This window comes from Lycium ferocissimum, chromosome 7, assembly GCF_029784015.1.
Source record: "Lycium ferocissimum isolate CSIRO_LF1 chromosome 7, AGI_CSIRO_Lferr_CH_V1, whole genome shotgun sequence".
Taxonomy (NCBI): domain Eukaryota; kingdom Viridiplantae; phylum Streptophyta; class Magnoliopsida; order Solanales; family Solanaceae; genus Lycium; species Lycium ferocissimum.
The window spans coordinates 32,361,272-32,377,206 of record NC_081348.1 but is presented as its reverse complement, the minus strand read 5'-3'; the positions used below and the strand labels follow the sequence as shown (position 1 = coordinate 32,377,206).

Sequence of the window (15,935 nt, the reverse complement as noted above, 5' to 3'; positions counted from 1 at the left end):
AGATTGTCATTGAGTTATATTAAAGAGACATCCCATTCCAAGGTGTTTGAAGTTTGAGAAAAGACATTCTTAGTAAGATGCGGTACTGCTGAATCATCACATTTTCTTCAAGAGAAGTATGCTTTCAGTCTCTCTCTTCTTCCCTATGTGTTATTTGGGGTTGGAGAAGTTGCATTCAGTCTTTCATCCTATCTTCCCAACTGTCCGGGTACTGATGTTAAAGCAGAAAGAATAAGATGCTCTAGCATATTTGATTGTGCAAGCATAAAGGAATATCGAATAGCACTTTGTTAAGAAAGATACCTTAAATGTCAAAATCAGGATGCTTGGGATGCAATTTCAGGACTTCTTTTCATTTGTTTCTTCTAAATTTTCAATCAATTGTCTTCTGTTGTCAGTTAAATTTCTGTTCCTGTAGCGTTCACTTACTTCCTTACATTGATTCCTGAAATTATAGAAGAAGAACGAAGAGCAAGATATAGGAAAATAAAATAGAATGGTTGTGTTCTGTAACACGTTTTGATAGCTTTTACTGTTCTTGAGTGTAGATTTCTAGTGGTCATTTTCTCACAGTAGAAAGCAGTTCACCAAGTATATAGAGTACAGCGTATCCTTAAAAATATTCTTGGACGAGTGTAGGAATTAAGTTAGCTTTGTCCATAATGCAATAGAATTAATTATGCTTCTTCAATCTTATCACATGTGGTTGATATAGGTTTATTTATATTCAAGTGAACCTAGCTTTGTGTCTGATCTTTTGAACATGTCCATCTGCATCTAGGCGATAACTATGTCCCCACTTCGAGCAATTTCGTTAAGTTGACAATTATGCTTGAACTTGGAATAATTTTTTTTGACGCATTTTGCAAACTTGGTGTTTGCTTCAAAAAATTGTAAATGATTTTTGCAACTTTTTTTTTTTTCCTTCTTCAGTTCTTTTAGCAAAAATTCTCTCTCAATCAGAAATCGAGAAAGAACAACTCACTCTCTCTCACATTAGAATTCATGCTAGTGAATAATTTATTGATGTTGAGTCGTTTTAACTCTTCCATCGTGACAGTTAAATAATATTTTGTAAAGATTTTAACCGTGGTCTATTTTGTTTCCGGAAAGTTCTACAGAAATAGAGAACACGTCCGTTTTTATTTAGACGACAAAATAAATTTTTGTCACAATAAACTAGATTCGAAAACAGACTTAATATGTAACTCTTGTTTGTGTAGTAACATACATCAGTTTGAAATTTACTCTAGTTATTAGACACTTTTAATTTTTCAAGTTATTCTGGATGAGCAAACATAATAGATTTTATTGTTAGACTGAATGGAGATAGTTAACGGCAGCGGTGACTCAATAAAATTGGTGGCCTAAAGTCAATTCTTAACAAGAGTTCTCAAGTATATTCAATAAAACTAACTCATGCATGTGCATCTCGTGCGCCGCTCGCGCATCCATGAAATTCTTTTCCATTCCCTTTGGTCGAATTTTTAAAATCTTTGCGGCAGCAGGTCGGCCATTAATAAGGTTATCTGTATAACCTTTCTATAACCCCCTTGTCCAAGTTTCTCTCGAAGTGAATTTGTCATTTTCTTAATGTTAGAATAGTTGTATGCCTTAGGGGCTAGGGATCCGTATTGCCTGAGGCAGGCCTCAATATTCTCATATACTTTACCCTTCTTTGATAAGAAAAGACATGTACCAAGTTTCTATTGGAGTGAATTTGTCATTTTCTTAGTCGGTGTTTGGCCATGAAAATCAAATATTTTTCACTTTATTTGATATTTTGGAGTTGAAGTTGAAGATGGAGTTGTGTTTGGTTATAGTTTTTGCAAAGAATATTTGGTTATTTAAATGTATTAAAAGTGAAAATAAGTTTTTTGATGTTTTTCAAATTCTAAATACAACTTTAAGTTAATTTTTCATAGCCAAATATTAATATTTAAATAAAGTGAAAATATTTTCCCAAAATAAGTGAAAAATTTTCATGGCCAAACAGCCCCGAATAGTTGTATGCCTTAGGGGCAAGGGATCCATATAGCCCGAGGAAGGCCTCGATATTCTCATATACTCTCCCCTTCGTTGATAACAAAAGGCATGTACCGGGTGAGTTCTTAAATACCAATCAGTAGATCATGTAGCAGGTTAATATTGTTCCTAAGACTGCTCGATAAAATTAGTGGGCTAAAGCTAAATTTTAACAAGAGGTCTCAAGTATATTTAATAAAACTAGCTCAAGCACGTACATTTCATGAAAGAAGCTTAGTTGGAATATGACTAGTGCGACTTCTCATACAACAAATGTATATATCGTTGTTTTTACCAATCGATTTCTGGACAGCACCAGTTATAATTTTTCATATGCTTTGAATTGTTCAAATCTATTTTAAATCATCTTTTATTTTTGAAATAAAAAATTATACTTTTTACTTTAAAATACTCAATTTTTTTTCAAAAACTAATTTATAAACTTATAATGGCCTGAAAACTTGGGGGGCCTGAGGCCTTTGCTTTATTAGCTTCACCTTAAAGCCGACACTGGTTGATAGGCTGATTAATACGAGGAGTTCTGGAAAACTCGTAGCACAGTACCTTACTTATGCAATTATGTCTATCTGGATGGTCCTAACTTGATGGCACACATATGGTCTGCTCGGTAGGAAGGAAAACGTTTTTCATGAAAAATAAGTGGTTTTTTTTTTTTTTTTTTTTTTTTTTTTTTTTTTCTTTTGACATGGGAATCTGAAGCCGCTACCTTTCCTGGACCAAACTTACTTATTTTCTTGTGTTCGATATATAAGTAAAAAAACATTATCTTAAAAGCATTGTATAAAATTTAGACAGATACTATGAGAGGGGCGTGGGAGCTTTGGGATCATCGATCTCTTCCTTAAAGATTGGGATGACTCGATGTCGGTCGATAGTGTGAAAACACTTCCTAATATCGAATTTCAAAACCTAGCGAAAATGTTATTTTTCACTAAGAAAGTCATTTTTCTCATTTTTACGGAGCTTATTTTTTTAGAGAAATGTTATCCAAAAAATTTGACCAACCGTACATGAAAAAAGTTTTGCTTGGGGATTAAAAGCCGTCATAGTTCCCGTCAAATCTAATAGCAGAGTTCGATAAATATCTTATCGTAGACTAAAAGTATTAACTTTTAACAATCTTTAAATGATTAAAACTGTTAAGTGCAACTTATGGGACTATAACCTACCTCAATCATAAGTCATCATTCTTATTAACTCGTGGCAATTTAAAAGACCAAAACTCTTAAATGAATACTTAAAACACTATTTGAACCTACCGTCGAACCAAAGAGACCATTTTTGTCATTTTATCTGTTACTATGTGATGAGAACCTTTTTTTCTGTTTAAAGTTCACAACGTTTCCTTTCAAAAGCAATCAAATAAAGAGATTTTTGTTAACAAAATAAAAATAAAAATAAAAATAAAAAAATTAATCACAATTCCAATAAAATACTACTCCTACTTAAAGATAAAAAATTCAGGCATCAAAAAGAGGAAAATAGAAGAAAAAGAAAAAAAGTAGTCATATTCGATCCGTAAAGTAAAAACCCTGCGTCGGAGTGTTTCTGTCTGTATTCTCTTCCCCATTGGCGGCCGCTGGTTTAGTTCCCCCACCTCTCTCTCCCTCGCTCTCTCTTTTACATAATATTAATAGTCCGTCATTCCTCTCTCAGGGCGGCGAGAAATGGAGATGAAGCTATCGTTTCCAGCGGATAGTCCGCCTTTGGCTGTCATTGCTTGGGCCAAGATTTCCGGTGTTCCAATCTCTACTGATCCAACTCTTACACCTGCTTCTCCTCCTATTATACATCATAACCAGTAATTTCTCTATCTCTCCCCTTTCCCCCTCCACGTTTTTACTTGCTCTCCTCATTGTTTTCTACTGCCCTCCATCTAAGACATAATTTACCATTTCATACCTATTTTACCCTTATTTATTAATTACTTGGGTTCAAAACACAACTTTTAATGTATGTTTGATTGATTTCAACTATTTACATGATTTATAGTAATAATTTTTATTTTTTATAAGGTAAGATTTTAGATTATTTATAATATTTAGGGGTGATATAGTAAAATTGTCATTTTATTTGTTGCTCCTTAAGGGGTGTACCAAATCAAACATGGACGTGTAAAAATGGATGCATGGAGTAGTTTTTTTTTTTCGTTATCTGATGAACAACATAATAATAGTGTCCACTGCTTACCAACCAGAGTTGTGGTGTAATCCCTCCATCCTAAACCAGAGGTTTCTGGTTCGAGTCAAGCCCTGGGTAAAAAAATCTTGTTAGGGAGCGGTTTCGTGCAGGGAGAGAACTCGGATTAGTTGGGCTCCAATGTGGATAGCGGACACACCGAGTGGGAAAGCTAAAAGTATAGACTGCTTTCTGGCAAAATAAATTACTATCTTTTTTGATCAAGGTAGGGTGAGTTAACCTTGGTGATTGGTTTCAATGGTGTTGTCTGAACATATTATGCATATAAAGCAACAGCTTTGCTATATTAGCTAATGGAGAATTGTTTCCTTCCTTTTCGAGAATGGTGATTACACATAAACTTCGGGTGAAGTGAACTATTAGCACACTGTTATGCTTGGGTCTGCTTTGACCTGTCGTTGAGTCCCGGAAAGGTCAAAACGAAAATGTGAGAGTTAACTTTTCTTTTTTTCTTTGATGACATGGGAACCCGCAGCCGCTACCCTTCGGGTGCGCACAGGGTAAACTCAGCTCCTGTGCAATAGCTCGCAAATCGCACAGGAGAGATAACCCGCACTAGGCAAGCCCGGTGCGACGAGCTCGACCTAGAAGGCAAATCCCCTGCTGTTGTAGGCAGGGGGTTTCGAACTTGAGACCTCCATTATGAAAGCCCCATGCTCAACCAACTAAGCCACCCTTGCGGGTATGTGAGAGTTAACTAATGTGATAAAGGTCTCTTGGTGGCTTGCTTTTGTTTAAACCTATTTTCCTGAGCCAAATAATCCATTAAACACCATTTTTAGGATGAAATTGCATCAGACTTATTGAAAACTTATGAGGTTCTGTATTTTCATGTAGGATGTGTTTGGTGTGAAGGAAAATGTTTTCCAGGAAAATAAGTGGCTTTCATACTTATTTTCTTGTGCTCGGTATTTAAGCAAAAAATATTATCTTAAAAACATTTGTATATAATCTAGACAAATACTATGGGAGGTGGGGGTGAGGGGTGGGGTGTGGGGTGACGGGTGGGGACTATGGGAGTGGGGGTGAAGATGAGAGGTGTTGGAGGGTGGGGAGGACTCAATCAATGTGGAACGCCAATTGTGGAACTTGGTTTCCCTACTTCCACTAGGGAAGTCATTTTCCTTATTTATAAAACACTTACTTTTCCTAGAGAAAACGGTTTTTTCAAAATTTTGACCAACCGAACACGAGAAATTAAATGTTTTCCTCCATACCAAACACACCCGTAGTGGGCATTCTTTTCTCTAAAAGCACGTGTCACTATTTAGCTATGTTATAGATGTTTGTAGTACTATCAAATGTAAAACATGATGTTAAACTGTTTTTTAAGTGTTTCCAACTTTCCTTCTTCCAACTTCATACAGTATCTTAACTCAACATAATTTTCAGACTGAAGCTGCAGGGAACTAGTGAGCTTCTGAGGCACATTAGTCAGGTTGCACAGATACCTGCTGAGTCTGGCCAGGTGGTCTTTTAAACTCTGCATCTCAGAGCATTGACTTAGATCTATTTGTTGTTTTCAAATGTTTGAATGAGAACCTCAAAAAATATTCAAATGAGCTCTTCTCGATTTGCTAAATTTATATTTGATTTTTACGCTTCTCTCATTTTTAAAAATTTTCTCCATCATTATTGCAGATAGACGAATGGCTAGACTATGCTCCTATATTTGCTTCTGGCTCTCAATTTGAGGAAGCATGTGGCTACGTGGATGGATATCTTCTGCAGCGCACCTTTCTTGTTGGACATAGCCTCTCAATTGCAGATATTGCAGTTTGGTCTGGCCTTGCAGGTAGCTGATTTGAGTATTTAAAAAGTTTAGTGCCTTTATGGTGAACTTATCAAGTTTTTTTTTTTTTTTTTTTTTTTTTTTTTAAAAAGTAGTATTATCATTTTATCATATGTGAGGCTGCTATTAGGAATTGCAATTAGATTTCTGTGGACTAGCTTCCTGAGTTGGGCTAGATTTTTCGGGCTGGCTGAAAACTGCATGAATTAAACGCCGATTGACTATCAAGCTCTGCTGGGTGTTAGAAATGAACACCGTGGTCTGTATTGATTCCTTAAAAGTAAAAGAAACTGTGTGCAGCTTAACATTGATGAATCTATTGGTGATTTTCAGTGCTGGTGGATCTGTTGTCAAATACATTAGGGAAAAAGTTAAGATGCCTGAAAAACACCGAGTGGTAAACTTTTTGAAAGGCACTAAGCTGATCAGCACTTGGACTCTTAACCTTAATGCTTCGTTGAACGTACTTTTGCTTTGTCTTTGGAAAATAAGTTCTCTTTGTTTTTTTGCTCCATTTTGGGGCATCACAAGACAAGATCATAAGTTTAGACCCTGTGAATACAACATGAATTTCTTACTATTTGTCTCATAATTGAGGGGATATATTGGAAAGGTTGCATTTTTTCTTTGATTGATAAGGTTGCGTTTTTGTCGACACCTGTCTATCTTTTGCCAGTAAATAGACCCTTAGTTGGGCCAAATTTGATGTGAATTTATGCTTATTTTATAATTGATCGAGTGCCCTATTCTATTTTACTTATTGTTGCTTAAACTTCCTTGCGTATAGGTACTGGAAAGAGATGGGAAAGCCTACGATCATCTAAGAAGTACCAAAATCTGGCAAGGTGGTTCAACTCAATATTAGCTGAATATGATGTTCTAAATGAAGTCACAGCAACATATGTGGGAAAGAAAGGCTCGAGAAAGCCGACTGTATCAAATGCTAATGTGTCCAAAGTAAATAGTGATGCCACTGACAAGGAAAAAGCAGGCAACAAGCCAACATTTGAGGTAGATCTTCCAGAGGCAGAAGTTGGAAAAGTGAAATTGAGGTTTGCACCAGAACCTAGTGGTTATCTCCATATTGGTCACTCAAAAGCAGCATTACTGAACCAGTATTTTGCTGAAAGATATAAAGGGGAAGTTATTATTCGTTTTGATGACACAAATCCTGATAAGGAAAGCAATGAATTTGTGGATAATCTACTGAAAGATATTAAAACTCTAGGAATTAAGTATAGGACTGTGACATATACATCTGATTACTTTCCACAATTAATGGAGATGGCCGAGAAATTGATTCGTGAGGGTAAAGCCTATGTGGATGATACACCAAGGGAGCAAATGCAAAAAGAAAGAATGGATGGAATAGAATCAAGGTGTAGGAACAACAGTGTAGAGGAGAATTTGAAACTATGGAAGGAGATGATTGCTGGTTCAGAGAGGGGAACAATGTGTTGTGTTAGAGGGAAATTGGATATGCAGGATCCTAACAAGTCAGTTAGGGACCCAGTATATTACCGCTGCAATCAGACTCCTCACCACAGGATTGGTGCTAAATATAAAGTATACCCAACTTATGATTTTGCATGCCCATTTGTAGATGCTCATGAGGGTATTACACATGCACTTCGATCTAGTGAGTATCATGATAGGAATGATCAGTACCATTGGATTCAAACTGATATGGGTTTCAGAAAAGTTCATCTTTATGAATTTAGTCGGCTGAATTTGGTCTACACACTTCTTAGCAAGCGCAAGCTGCTGTGGTTTGTGCAAAATGGACTGGTTGAAGGGTGGGATGATCCTCGTTTTCCGACTGTACAAGGGATAGTGCGCAGAGGGCTGAAGATTGAGGCGCTGATACAGTTCATTCTTGAACAAGTAAGATATTTAGGTTGTTGCTTTATTGTTAATCTGAAAAACAAGTAATATCGTCAGCACAAGTACATGTTTTTAAAATCATTCAGAATATAATTGTGTATCTGGGAAGGCATCCTTTTGGAACAACCGCTGATTTCATAATCTAATTAAGCAAAACCATCTCTGTATTTTCCGTCATAAGCCTGAAATTAGAGATGGGCAAAAACCTCTTTTCATTCATTACTTACATCTCCAGTCTGAAGCACTGCAGAGCAAGTCCATGACTATTCTGAGATTCTGAATTAGGAAGCATTCTGTTATATGTTTGATATTGTGTCTTGAAGCCTACATAATGTTCTTCATAAAAACTTTAGGGAGCATCAAAGAATCTCAATCTCATGGAGTGGGACAAGCTATGGGCCACTAATAAGAAGATCATTGATCCTGTATGTCCTAGGCATACCGCTGTTGTTGAAGAAAGACGAGTCCTGTTGACTTTGAGTAATGGGCCAGATGATCCTTTTGTACGTATTGTACCCAAGCATAAAAAATATGCAGGCGCTGGGGAAAAAGCAACAACTTTCACCAAGAGAATCTGGATAGACTATGATGATGCTGTATCAATCTCTGTCAACGAGGAAGTAACATTGATGGATTGGGGTAACGCAATAGTGAAAGAGATACAGAAGGACCAAGAGGGTAATGTTACTCATCTGTCCGGGATTCTGCATCTTGAAGGGTCAGTTAAAATAACAAAGTTAAAGCTCACTTGGCTGCCAGAGAGTGATGAACTTGTTAAGCTCTCTTTGGTTGATTTTGACTATTTAATTACAAAAAAGAAGGTATGGCTCTTTTCACTTCAATATTTTTTATATTCAGGCGGGGTTTCAAAGTCCAGCCTATGTTTTTATTAAACTTATCTATAGTCTTTTTTTCCTTCACATTAAGGGTGGCGAAGGGGACGGGACGGGAGACTTTTTAAAGGGGGATTTAGGGGGACCGGGACTTTGGGGGGATGGGATTATAGGGACGGGCCTGGGGGGGGGGGGCTTTTTTAATTTATTTAAATTACTAAATAGACACAAATTTAATATAAAACTTCGAACTTTAACATTTAAATTGATAAGCTCTATCTAAGGCTTCATTTTGTAATTTTAAATCTTCCGGCGGGGGGGGGGGGGGGATTAAAATCAGTTTCATCAACATGAGTGAAATCGTGTATTGTTTGTAAATTGAATTTTAGATTTACTAGAAGAACCACGTTTACCCTTACTACTACGGCTAAAAGGGTTAGGGATATCGACAATTTTACCTATGACAGGGATCTTAATTTTTTTAAACGTATTTTCAAAGTATAATAAAATAAAATATGAAAATTAATTGGAAAAAAAAAAGACGCAAATAAAATGCAAGAATTAAATAAATTAAAGGATGGAACGAGTGTACCAAAATTGCATAAAAGCATATGTAACCGTAAACGTTGAAATTGAAATTTGTTACTTGAAGCTTGAAAGTTGCTCCAAAATCCAAATATTGCTCAATTCACCAAAATAATAATAATAATATTTCACCAAATATTAGAGAGATATAATTGATAACAAATATTAGAGAGAGAGATAATTGATGGATGATTTGTGTGAAAATGAATAAGAATGAAGAGGTATTTATAGTTTAGAATTTGGGTTAAAATGCAATTTATTAAACTTTGGGGGGTGAATTTTTTTTTTTTTTTGGGGAAGGGGGGACTCCAAACGGTCTGATTTTGTACTCAGCCGTTGGAGTCCCAACGTTCTTATTTTTGGGGAAGGGGGACTTCAACGGTCAGATTTCAATTTTTAAAAAAAAATAAAAATCCGGCGGGTTGGGACCAGAGCAGCCGGTCCGGTTCCGGGCCTGCCCGGACCGGGACTGACCCGGCCCCACTGACACCCTTACTCCACATCTCCAATTAAGTTTTGAGTTCTACGTAATCAAATTTTAAGAACGTGTGGCTGTTTTATGGTATACCGTATTGCTGGCTATTTGAAGTTAGGAAACTGCAAATTGTTCCCATGTAATAATAAGAAGGGGCTATTACTTCTTGAATAATAAGATTGATACAAATAAATTAAAGTGTTCCTTCTACGTTTGGGTAGAGTTCTGGGAAGTATTGGTAATAGGGATGATTTGAGTTTTCTTTCGCAAATGAATTCGAACTTGGGGAGGATGAGTATCCTATTAGTGTATAGCTCTGTCAAGCATTTAAAATATCGTAAAGACTATTGTTCAGTGTTCACATGCTATTACTGCAAAACATGAAATTCTAGCCTATCCTTTTAGTACACTAACTCTAGTCTTTCCTTCCTCCAGATGGTCAATTAAATTTGTTTTTTGTTGCTGAATTCTTAGAACTTTTGAATGTTTTACGATATGTGATATTAGTTAACCCTGTCAAGCTTCTTAGGAAATCATAAATGACATGATTCCCCATATAATTCTAAGAGCTTTTGATACAGTAATCAGATTGATCTAGAGATAAGTGAATTTTATATGGTTTGAATGGAGCTTTTGGAAATATTGGTGATGAATTACTTGGTTTGTCTATAACATTAGAACTTATGAATGCTGAAGTATATTATTACCGTCTAGGTATGTCAAACTTTTAAACAATTTTAGAGATTGGGTTGTCTATATGAAAATGTTATTAGAACTTAATGAATGCTGAGTCTGTTATTACTGTTGAGGTATGTCAAGCATTTAAGCAATGGTGAAACGGCATTTTTTGCATACATTGGTAAAGAGCGCCCTTCTCAATAATAAGATTGATTTAGAGATTATCAATAATAACGTTGATTTAGAGATTAACTTTATTATATGTTTTTTGTTCTGAATTTTGGGGAAGTATTGATGATAGGGATGGTATGAAAAAACAAAAAGTAATAAAAGCACCGAGTATGATGACCGCTCCCTACCTGTTTATAATCCATTACAACGTAATTGAACGATTACCCATTGGGCCTTACTCATTGATAATGTACATTTGAAGTAATAGAATGCCGTTCATAGTATTCTGATTTGGAGTTGTATTTGTTGCCCACCTGAACTTGGTAGTTCCCAGAGGACCTGTGAAGCTGTTCTCTGCAACAAAGCTTTTGTTAATAGTGGGTTGATCACGTATTGAATTGTTAATTTTTGGTGTTGCAGCTCGAGGAAGATGAGAATTTTGTTGATGTTGTTAATCCTTGCACGAAAAAGGAGACTCTAGCACTTGGTGATTCTAACATGAGAAACTTGAAGCGTGGAGACGTGTTGCAGCTGGAGAGGAAGGGCTACTTCAGATGTGATGTTCCCTTCTTAAGATCAACAAAACCCATTGTTCTTTTTGCCATCCCAGATGGTAGACAGCAACCAGTGTTGCGGTTTGTTGTCCTGGATGGCAAAACGAAATGAGGAGACTAGTGCAGGGTTTATGAAAAGAAACTGAAATCCTTCTAATGCATGTTGTGATTGGGATTCCAATCTTTAATTTTCTTGCTGTAGGCTTGCACTAGTTTATGATTTTGTTGTGTCGCAGACATAGCTCTGGCGATTTTTTGTCTGCATATTATCTGGAACATGTATGATGTTGATATACCTCTTTGGTGAATTGTAGTTTGTCATTTGGATAAAATTGGGGTTACTGTCTTTACTTTTTACCTAAAACATGTATGATGTTGATATCTACCTCTTTGGTGAATTGTACTTTTTACCTAATGGAGTTTTGTTAGTCTTTAATTATGTCGTGATTTCACTAAAACAAGTAGCCGTTTTAATACTTCCAGAATCACATGGGTTATCTGATTGTCTCCTTTTGTGAAACCATATTTGCATAGGAATGACTGTTTTCTGTATTAAATCAAAGGAGCATGAGGATCAGATAGATTTTACACTTTTGGAGTCCTCTTCTGTTCAAACAAGGGAAAAGGGTCAAAAACACCCCCTCTATTTTGAGAAAAGGGCTAAAAATATCTTTCATTATAAATTTGGATAAAAAATACCCCTCCCGTCACTCGAGTTTTCAAATATATCTTAACGAAAAATCCCAACACAACCTAATTTAATTTTTAAATTCATTTTATTTAAATTTGACTTAACTAAATAAAAAACAAATAATATGGAGCAAATAAAGTATTATACATATCAGACCATTAAAGCATGTTTATCAATTTATCTACTACATAGCGCCTCATGTACTATCTTTCCCTATGAAATGCTACGTTCTTTTTTTCCTTAAAAATTTAGAAGGACCATGCTCAATTGTTGGTAAATGTTTTATATTGCATTTTCTTTAGAGTAGGATACGAATGGTCATAGAAAAGAGTAATCGTTAATGATTAATCGATAATCTATTAGGAGTAGGTATTATCATCATAATCAAACAAGTATGTAGGTAATAAAGTTAAAACACGTGTCTAAGTTCGATTTCACGATAATAAAAGAAAAATAAAAGCTACAGGAATAAGGAGCAAATCTTGTTCACTCGCTCGAAAGATGAGACACTACAAGAGAGGTAGGTCAACCAAACCTTTTAAAAAATCACCTAACCTACTTTTTAACTTGATCTCTTGTTGCCTAGACTTTACAAATCTCACTACTGATATCTTATTTCATCGTTTTTTCAAAGAGCAAAATTTTCATTCCATGTCCACAGTGATGCATTGGATCAATTGTCATTATTTGATTTGTAAGCGTGTTTGCATGATGTGGCATTATGGTGTTCCTTAATTGTTACTTTTTGTCCCGCAGATTGATAATTGGTTTGTGTTATTTTCACTCCCCCACCCCCCCCCCCTCCGGTTAATTTCTTGTTCCTGTTTAAGTCCTTAAGTAATTATTAAGCAAACCCTATTCGCTTGAAAGACATAACCAAAAGAGGTTGCTGATCAACTAAAAATCCTAAATAATTCACCTAACTCCCTTTGTAATGTGAGTACCTACCTGCTTTTTACACTGTCATCATCAATATCATAACATTCTTGAAATTGAGATTTTAGAATCCATGATTGGTACAGTTGTTCTTCAGTACTTCCATCCCATTATCCAATTTTCGTCTGATGATAGAATCATCCCTTTTTGTCCTCTTTTTTGAATATATTTTTCAAATCTAAATTGCTTTAGACCTAAGTGATTTCAGAACAGGCAATTTATTTAGTAAGTTTCATGCACTAATTACTTAGTTGCGTAAAGAAATTAGACAAGGACAGGTATGTCGTTCATTATTCTTTTCAAAACCCCTTTTGAAGATACAAATTACCTAATTTATCAGTTGAGATTAATATTCTCGATGACTTATTTGACATTAAAGAACTTCTTAGTAGAAAATAAAGTATTTAACTTACACTGATAATGTAAAAAGAAATTAGTACTATTCGCATAATTTAACCCATTGTCATTACAAGTTATCTGCCTTATTTTTCAGGCAATTAATTTGTTTACTTAGTTATGAAATGTATAGTTATCATTCAAGTCACTTAATAGTGTAAAGAATCAATGTATTTTTACATTGAGGTGAGTCTATAGAAGTTCAGAAACATATAAGATACACAAAAAAAAAAATACATTCCCCATTGTATATGAACCCACAAATCCTGATCAATTAACAAGCTCATCACCAAAGTAAATTATAGTCACAAAGAGCATTTAATGAAAAGTCTATTTCTTAGGTGCCAGCCTTGACTTAATTTTCTGGACTTCCTTAGTGCCAACTTGGAATGTTTTAGTCAAGACATGATCAGGAACAGTTGGTGTTGAAGCAAACAACGTTGTAGCAATCGATTGAGTCCCTGGCAACTGGCTGTTGAATGCGACGATGACGGCTGCTGGAACTTTCCCATTGTTCTGCTGGAAATGCACAAGTCCTCTAGGGAAAGCAAAGACTTCACCTTTAACAATATGCTTTGAAATAAAAACATTTGATGTTGTAATAAAGCCAACGTCTAGTTCACCCTCTAAAACAAAGATCATTTCAGTGGCACGAGGATGAGTGTGAGGTGGGTTAATTCCACCAGAGGCATAGTCGATACGAGCCATTGACACACCAAGTGTGTTAAGACCAGGGATTTTCGTGACAAATGCACCTGTCACTGCGGAACCAAATGTGTTGTTTGTTGCTCCTGGTTTGGCTATGACCATTGATGAAAAGTCTATTTCTGAAAAGTTCTTCTTGCACAAATATCCATTTACGGTTAAACCTGTTTCATGTACATAACCAGAAAATTGCATTAGTAGCATGTTTTACTTGAATCGTAAAAGCAATGATTAAACCATTATGTGCAAGACTTTTTTTTTTATAGATTAGTCCAACTAGACATTAATTAAAGCCCTCTCAAATAGCCTACCTCTTTTTCCGAACTGAGACAAAGATAAATAGTGTTAGCTAAGCAGTGCTCCTTTTTTATTCGTTACTTTAGCCAAAAAATTGATCCAAAATATTGGTCACTTCATAAAATAATTGTTTTCTTCGATTCAAATCTTTTTAGTACTGTAAGAAGATATAGTCATTACTATATATATAGAGTCATTAATATACTCATTTGAGGAGAGATCAAATATCCTTTATGATTGATAAAAAGTGGGTGTGCCAACTACTCTGAACGACAAATAGAAAAGTCAGGAGGGATTATATTTGGTGGCCATTGTCACCGCTGCTAATAACTAATATGATCAATTTTCTATGTTTAGCCAGCTAATAAATGGATATTTGATTCAAGACTCCTAGTATATATCTTATATATATATGGCACAAGGTACTAATCGATATGGTCAATTTTATACTTTAGAAAATCTAGAACATGTTAATTACTAGTAGTATTAATTTTTTAATTCAATTGTTGCTACTACTATAGGATATATAGAAATTTATTATTCATTAAAGGAAGAGATTGGTTGATATTAGTATTGAACTCTCAACAGCCAATAAAAAGAGACAGGAGGGATTATATTTGTTCGCCATTGTCACCAGTTGCTAATTAATAGTAGTAACTAGTATTATCAATCTTCGATATTTAAAAAGAGTGAAGACTTTTTAACAGCTAATAATAGTTGTATTTGTGTGTAGTACGTATCAAGACTGCTATATATAATTAAATAGCACAAGTTGCTACTTGATACGGTCAATTAGTATTATCATCTTCGATAGCTAATACTATATATTTTGATCAAGACTCCTATATATTAATTAAATAGCACAAGTTGCTACTTGATATGGTCAATTTTCTACATTTGGATAGCTAATACTATATAGTTGGATCTTGATTCAACAGTCATAATAAATCCTATAAAAAAGTAAGCAAGAAGACCAGAAATTTGGACAAGTAGAAAAGTCAACATTTAGTACAAATGAAAAATTAAGGCAAAGAAAAACCACAAAACAAGAATACTAGTGAGAGACACAGAGATCCACAACTTCAAGCACAACACAGTGATCAAGAATCTACCTTTCTCTAACTCAAAGAAACCAAATAAAAAAAAAAAAAACAAAAGGGGGCTAATTAATGGTAAAAATGGAGCTTACTTGAAGTAAGATCAGCAACACAAACGTCTTGAAGCATATCTGGATCGCCAGCAGAAACTTTGTCTAAGCTAATGGCTAACATAGCCATAGCCATAATTACAAGCAATTTTCCAGACATGGTGGGAGAAGAACAGAAATAGCAAAAACAAATTCTTTTTTTTAGAAATAGCCAAAAAGGAAGCAATCAAAGAGGAATAAGAGAGGCACAGAAATTGAGGAAGTGGTAAATACTCCTTGCTGCTTCGGACAGTGGAGAGAGAGAAATGCTATTTATAAAGGGAAACAAAGACTTGAGTACATTAGTGGACTTTGAAGTCACGTGAGGAACGCGTGCTGTGTAAATGCAAGGAACCATGCTGTTTTTTTTTTCTCTTCGACCCAAAGCAAAGGCTACTATGGGCCCACAGATGGGGCCCAGAAGAGTCCTAAATCAGGCCTCAGTTTTCGGCTTAATGTATACTTTGACTTCATTTTTTTGTGCGGATTGTCCTTCAAAAGCTCCGC

The 15,935-nt window shown here is 35.3% G+C and overlaps 2 protein-coding genes and 1 long non-coding RNA gene across 3 annotated transcripts; 1 reads left to right on the top strand and 2 right to left on the bottom strand.

Moving 5' to 3' along the window:
- Nucleotides 1-3,635: 3,635 nt before the first annotated feature.
- LOC132064440 (glutamate--tRNA ligase, cytoplasmic) lies at nucleotides 3,636-11,549 on the top strand. The gene is made up of 6 exons (XM_059457419.1): nucleotides 3,636-3,847; nucleotides 5,638-5,713; nucleotides 5,887-6,040; nucleotides 6,825-7,921; nucleotides 8,275-8,742; nucleotides 11,084-11,549. The coding sequence occupies exons 1-6, from the start codon at nucleotides 3,714-3,716 to the stop codon at nucleotides 11,327-11,329; spliced, it is 2,175 nt and encodes a 724-aa protein (XP_059313402.1). The 5' UTR covers nucleotides 3,636-3,713; the 3' UTR covers nucleotides 11,330-11,549.
- LOC132064441 (uncharacterized) lies at nucleotides 11,334-11,633 on the bottom strand. Its single transcript, XR_009416553.1, has 2 exons — nucleotides 11,576-11,633; nucleotides 11,334-11,487 (listed from the first exon to the last, which is right to left on the bottom strand). It is a non-coding gene; the product is annotated as an uncharacterized LOC132064441 (long non-coding RNA).
- Nucleotides 11,634-13,465: 1,832 nt separating this feature from the next.
- On the bottom strand, nucleotides 13,466-15,689 carry LOC132064439 (nectarin-1-like). The gene is made up of 2 exons (XM_059457418.1): nucleotides 15,432-15,689; nucleotides 13,466-14,109 (listed from the first exon to the last, which is right to left on the bottom strand). Exons 1-2 carry the CDS (start codon nucleotides 15,547-15,549, stop codon nucleotides 13,571-13,573), a joined length of 657 nt encoding a protein of 218 aa, XP_059313401.1. The 5' UTR covers nucleotides 15,550-15,689; the 3' UTR covers nucleotides 13,466-13,570.
- Nucleotides 15,690-15,935: the final 246 nt, after the last annotated feature.

Bases quoted from the DNA above. Each gene is read 5' to 3' on its own strand.
- LOC132064440 (XM_059457419.1), top strand. From the start codon at position 3,714: ATGGAGATGAAGCTATCGTTTCCAGCGGATAGTCCGCCTTTGGCTGTC. The intron at 6,041-6,824 runs GTAGCTGATTTG...CCTTGCGTATAG, and splicing joins AGTTTGGTCTGGCCTTGCAG to GTACTGGAAAGAGATGGGAA. The intron at 7,922-8,274 runs GTAAGATATTTA...TAAAAACTTTAG, and splicing joins TACAGTTCATTCTTGAACAA to GGAGCATCAAAGAATCTCAA.
- LOC132064439 (XM_059457418.1), bottom strand. From the start codon at position 15,549: ATGTCTGGAAAATTGCTTGTAATTATGGCTATGGCTATGTTAGCCATT. The intron at 14,110-15,431 runs GTAAGCTCCATT...TACATGAAACAG, and splicing joins TGTTGCTGATCTTACTTCAA to GTTTAACCGTAAATGGATAT.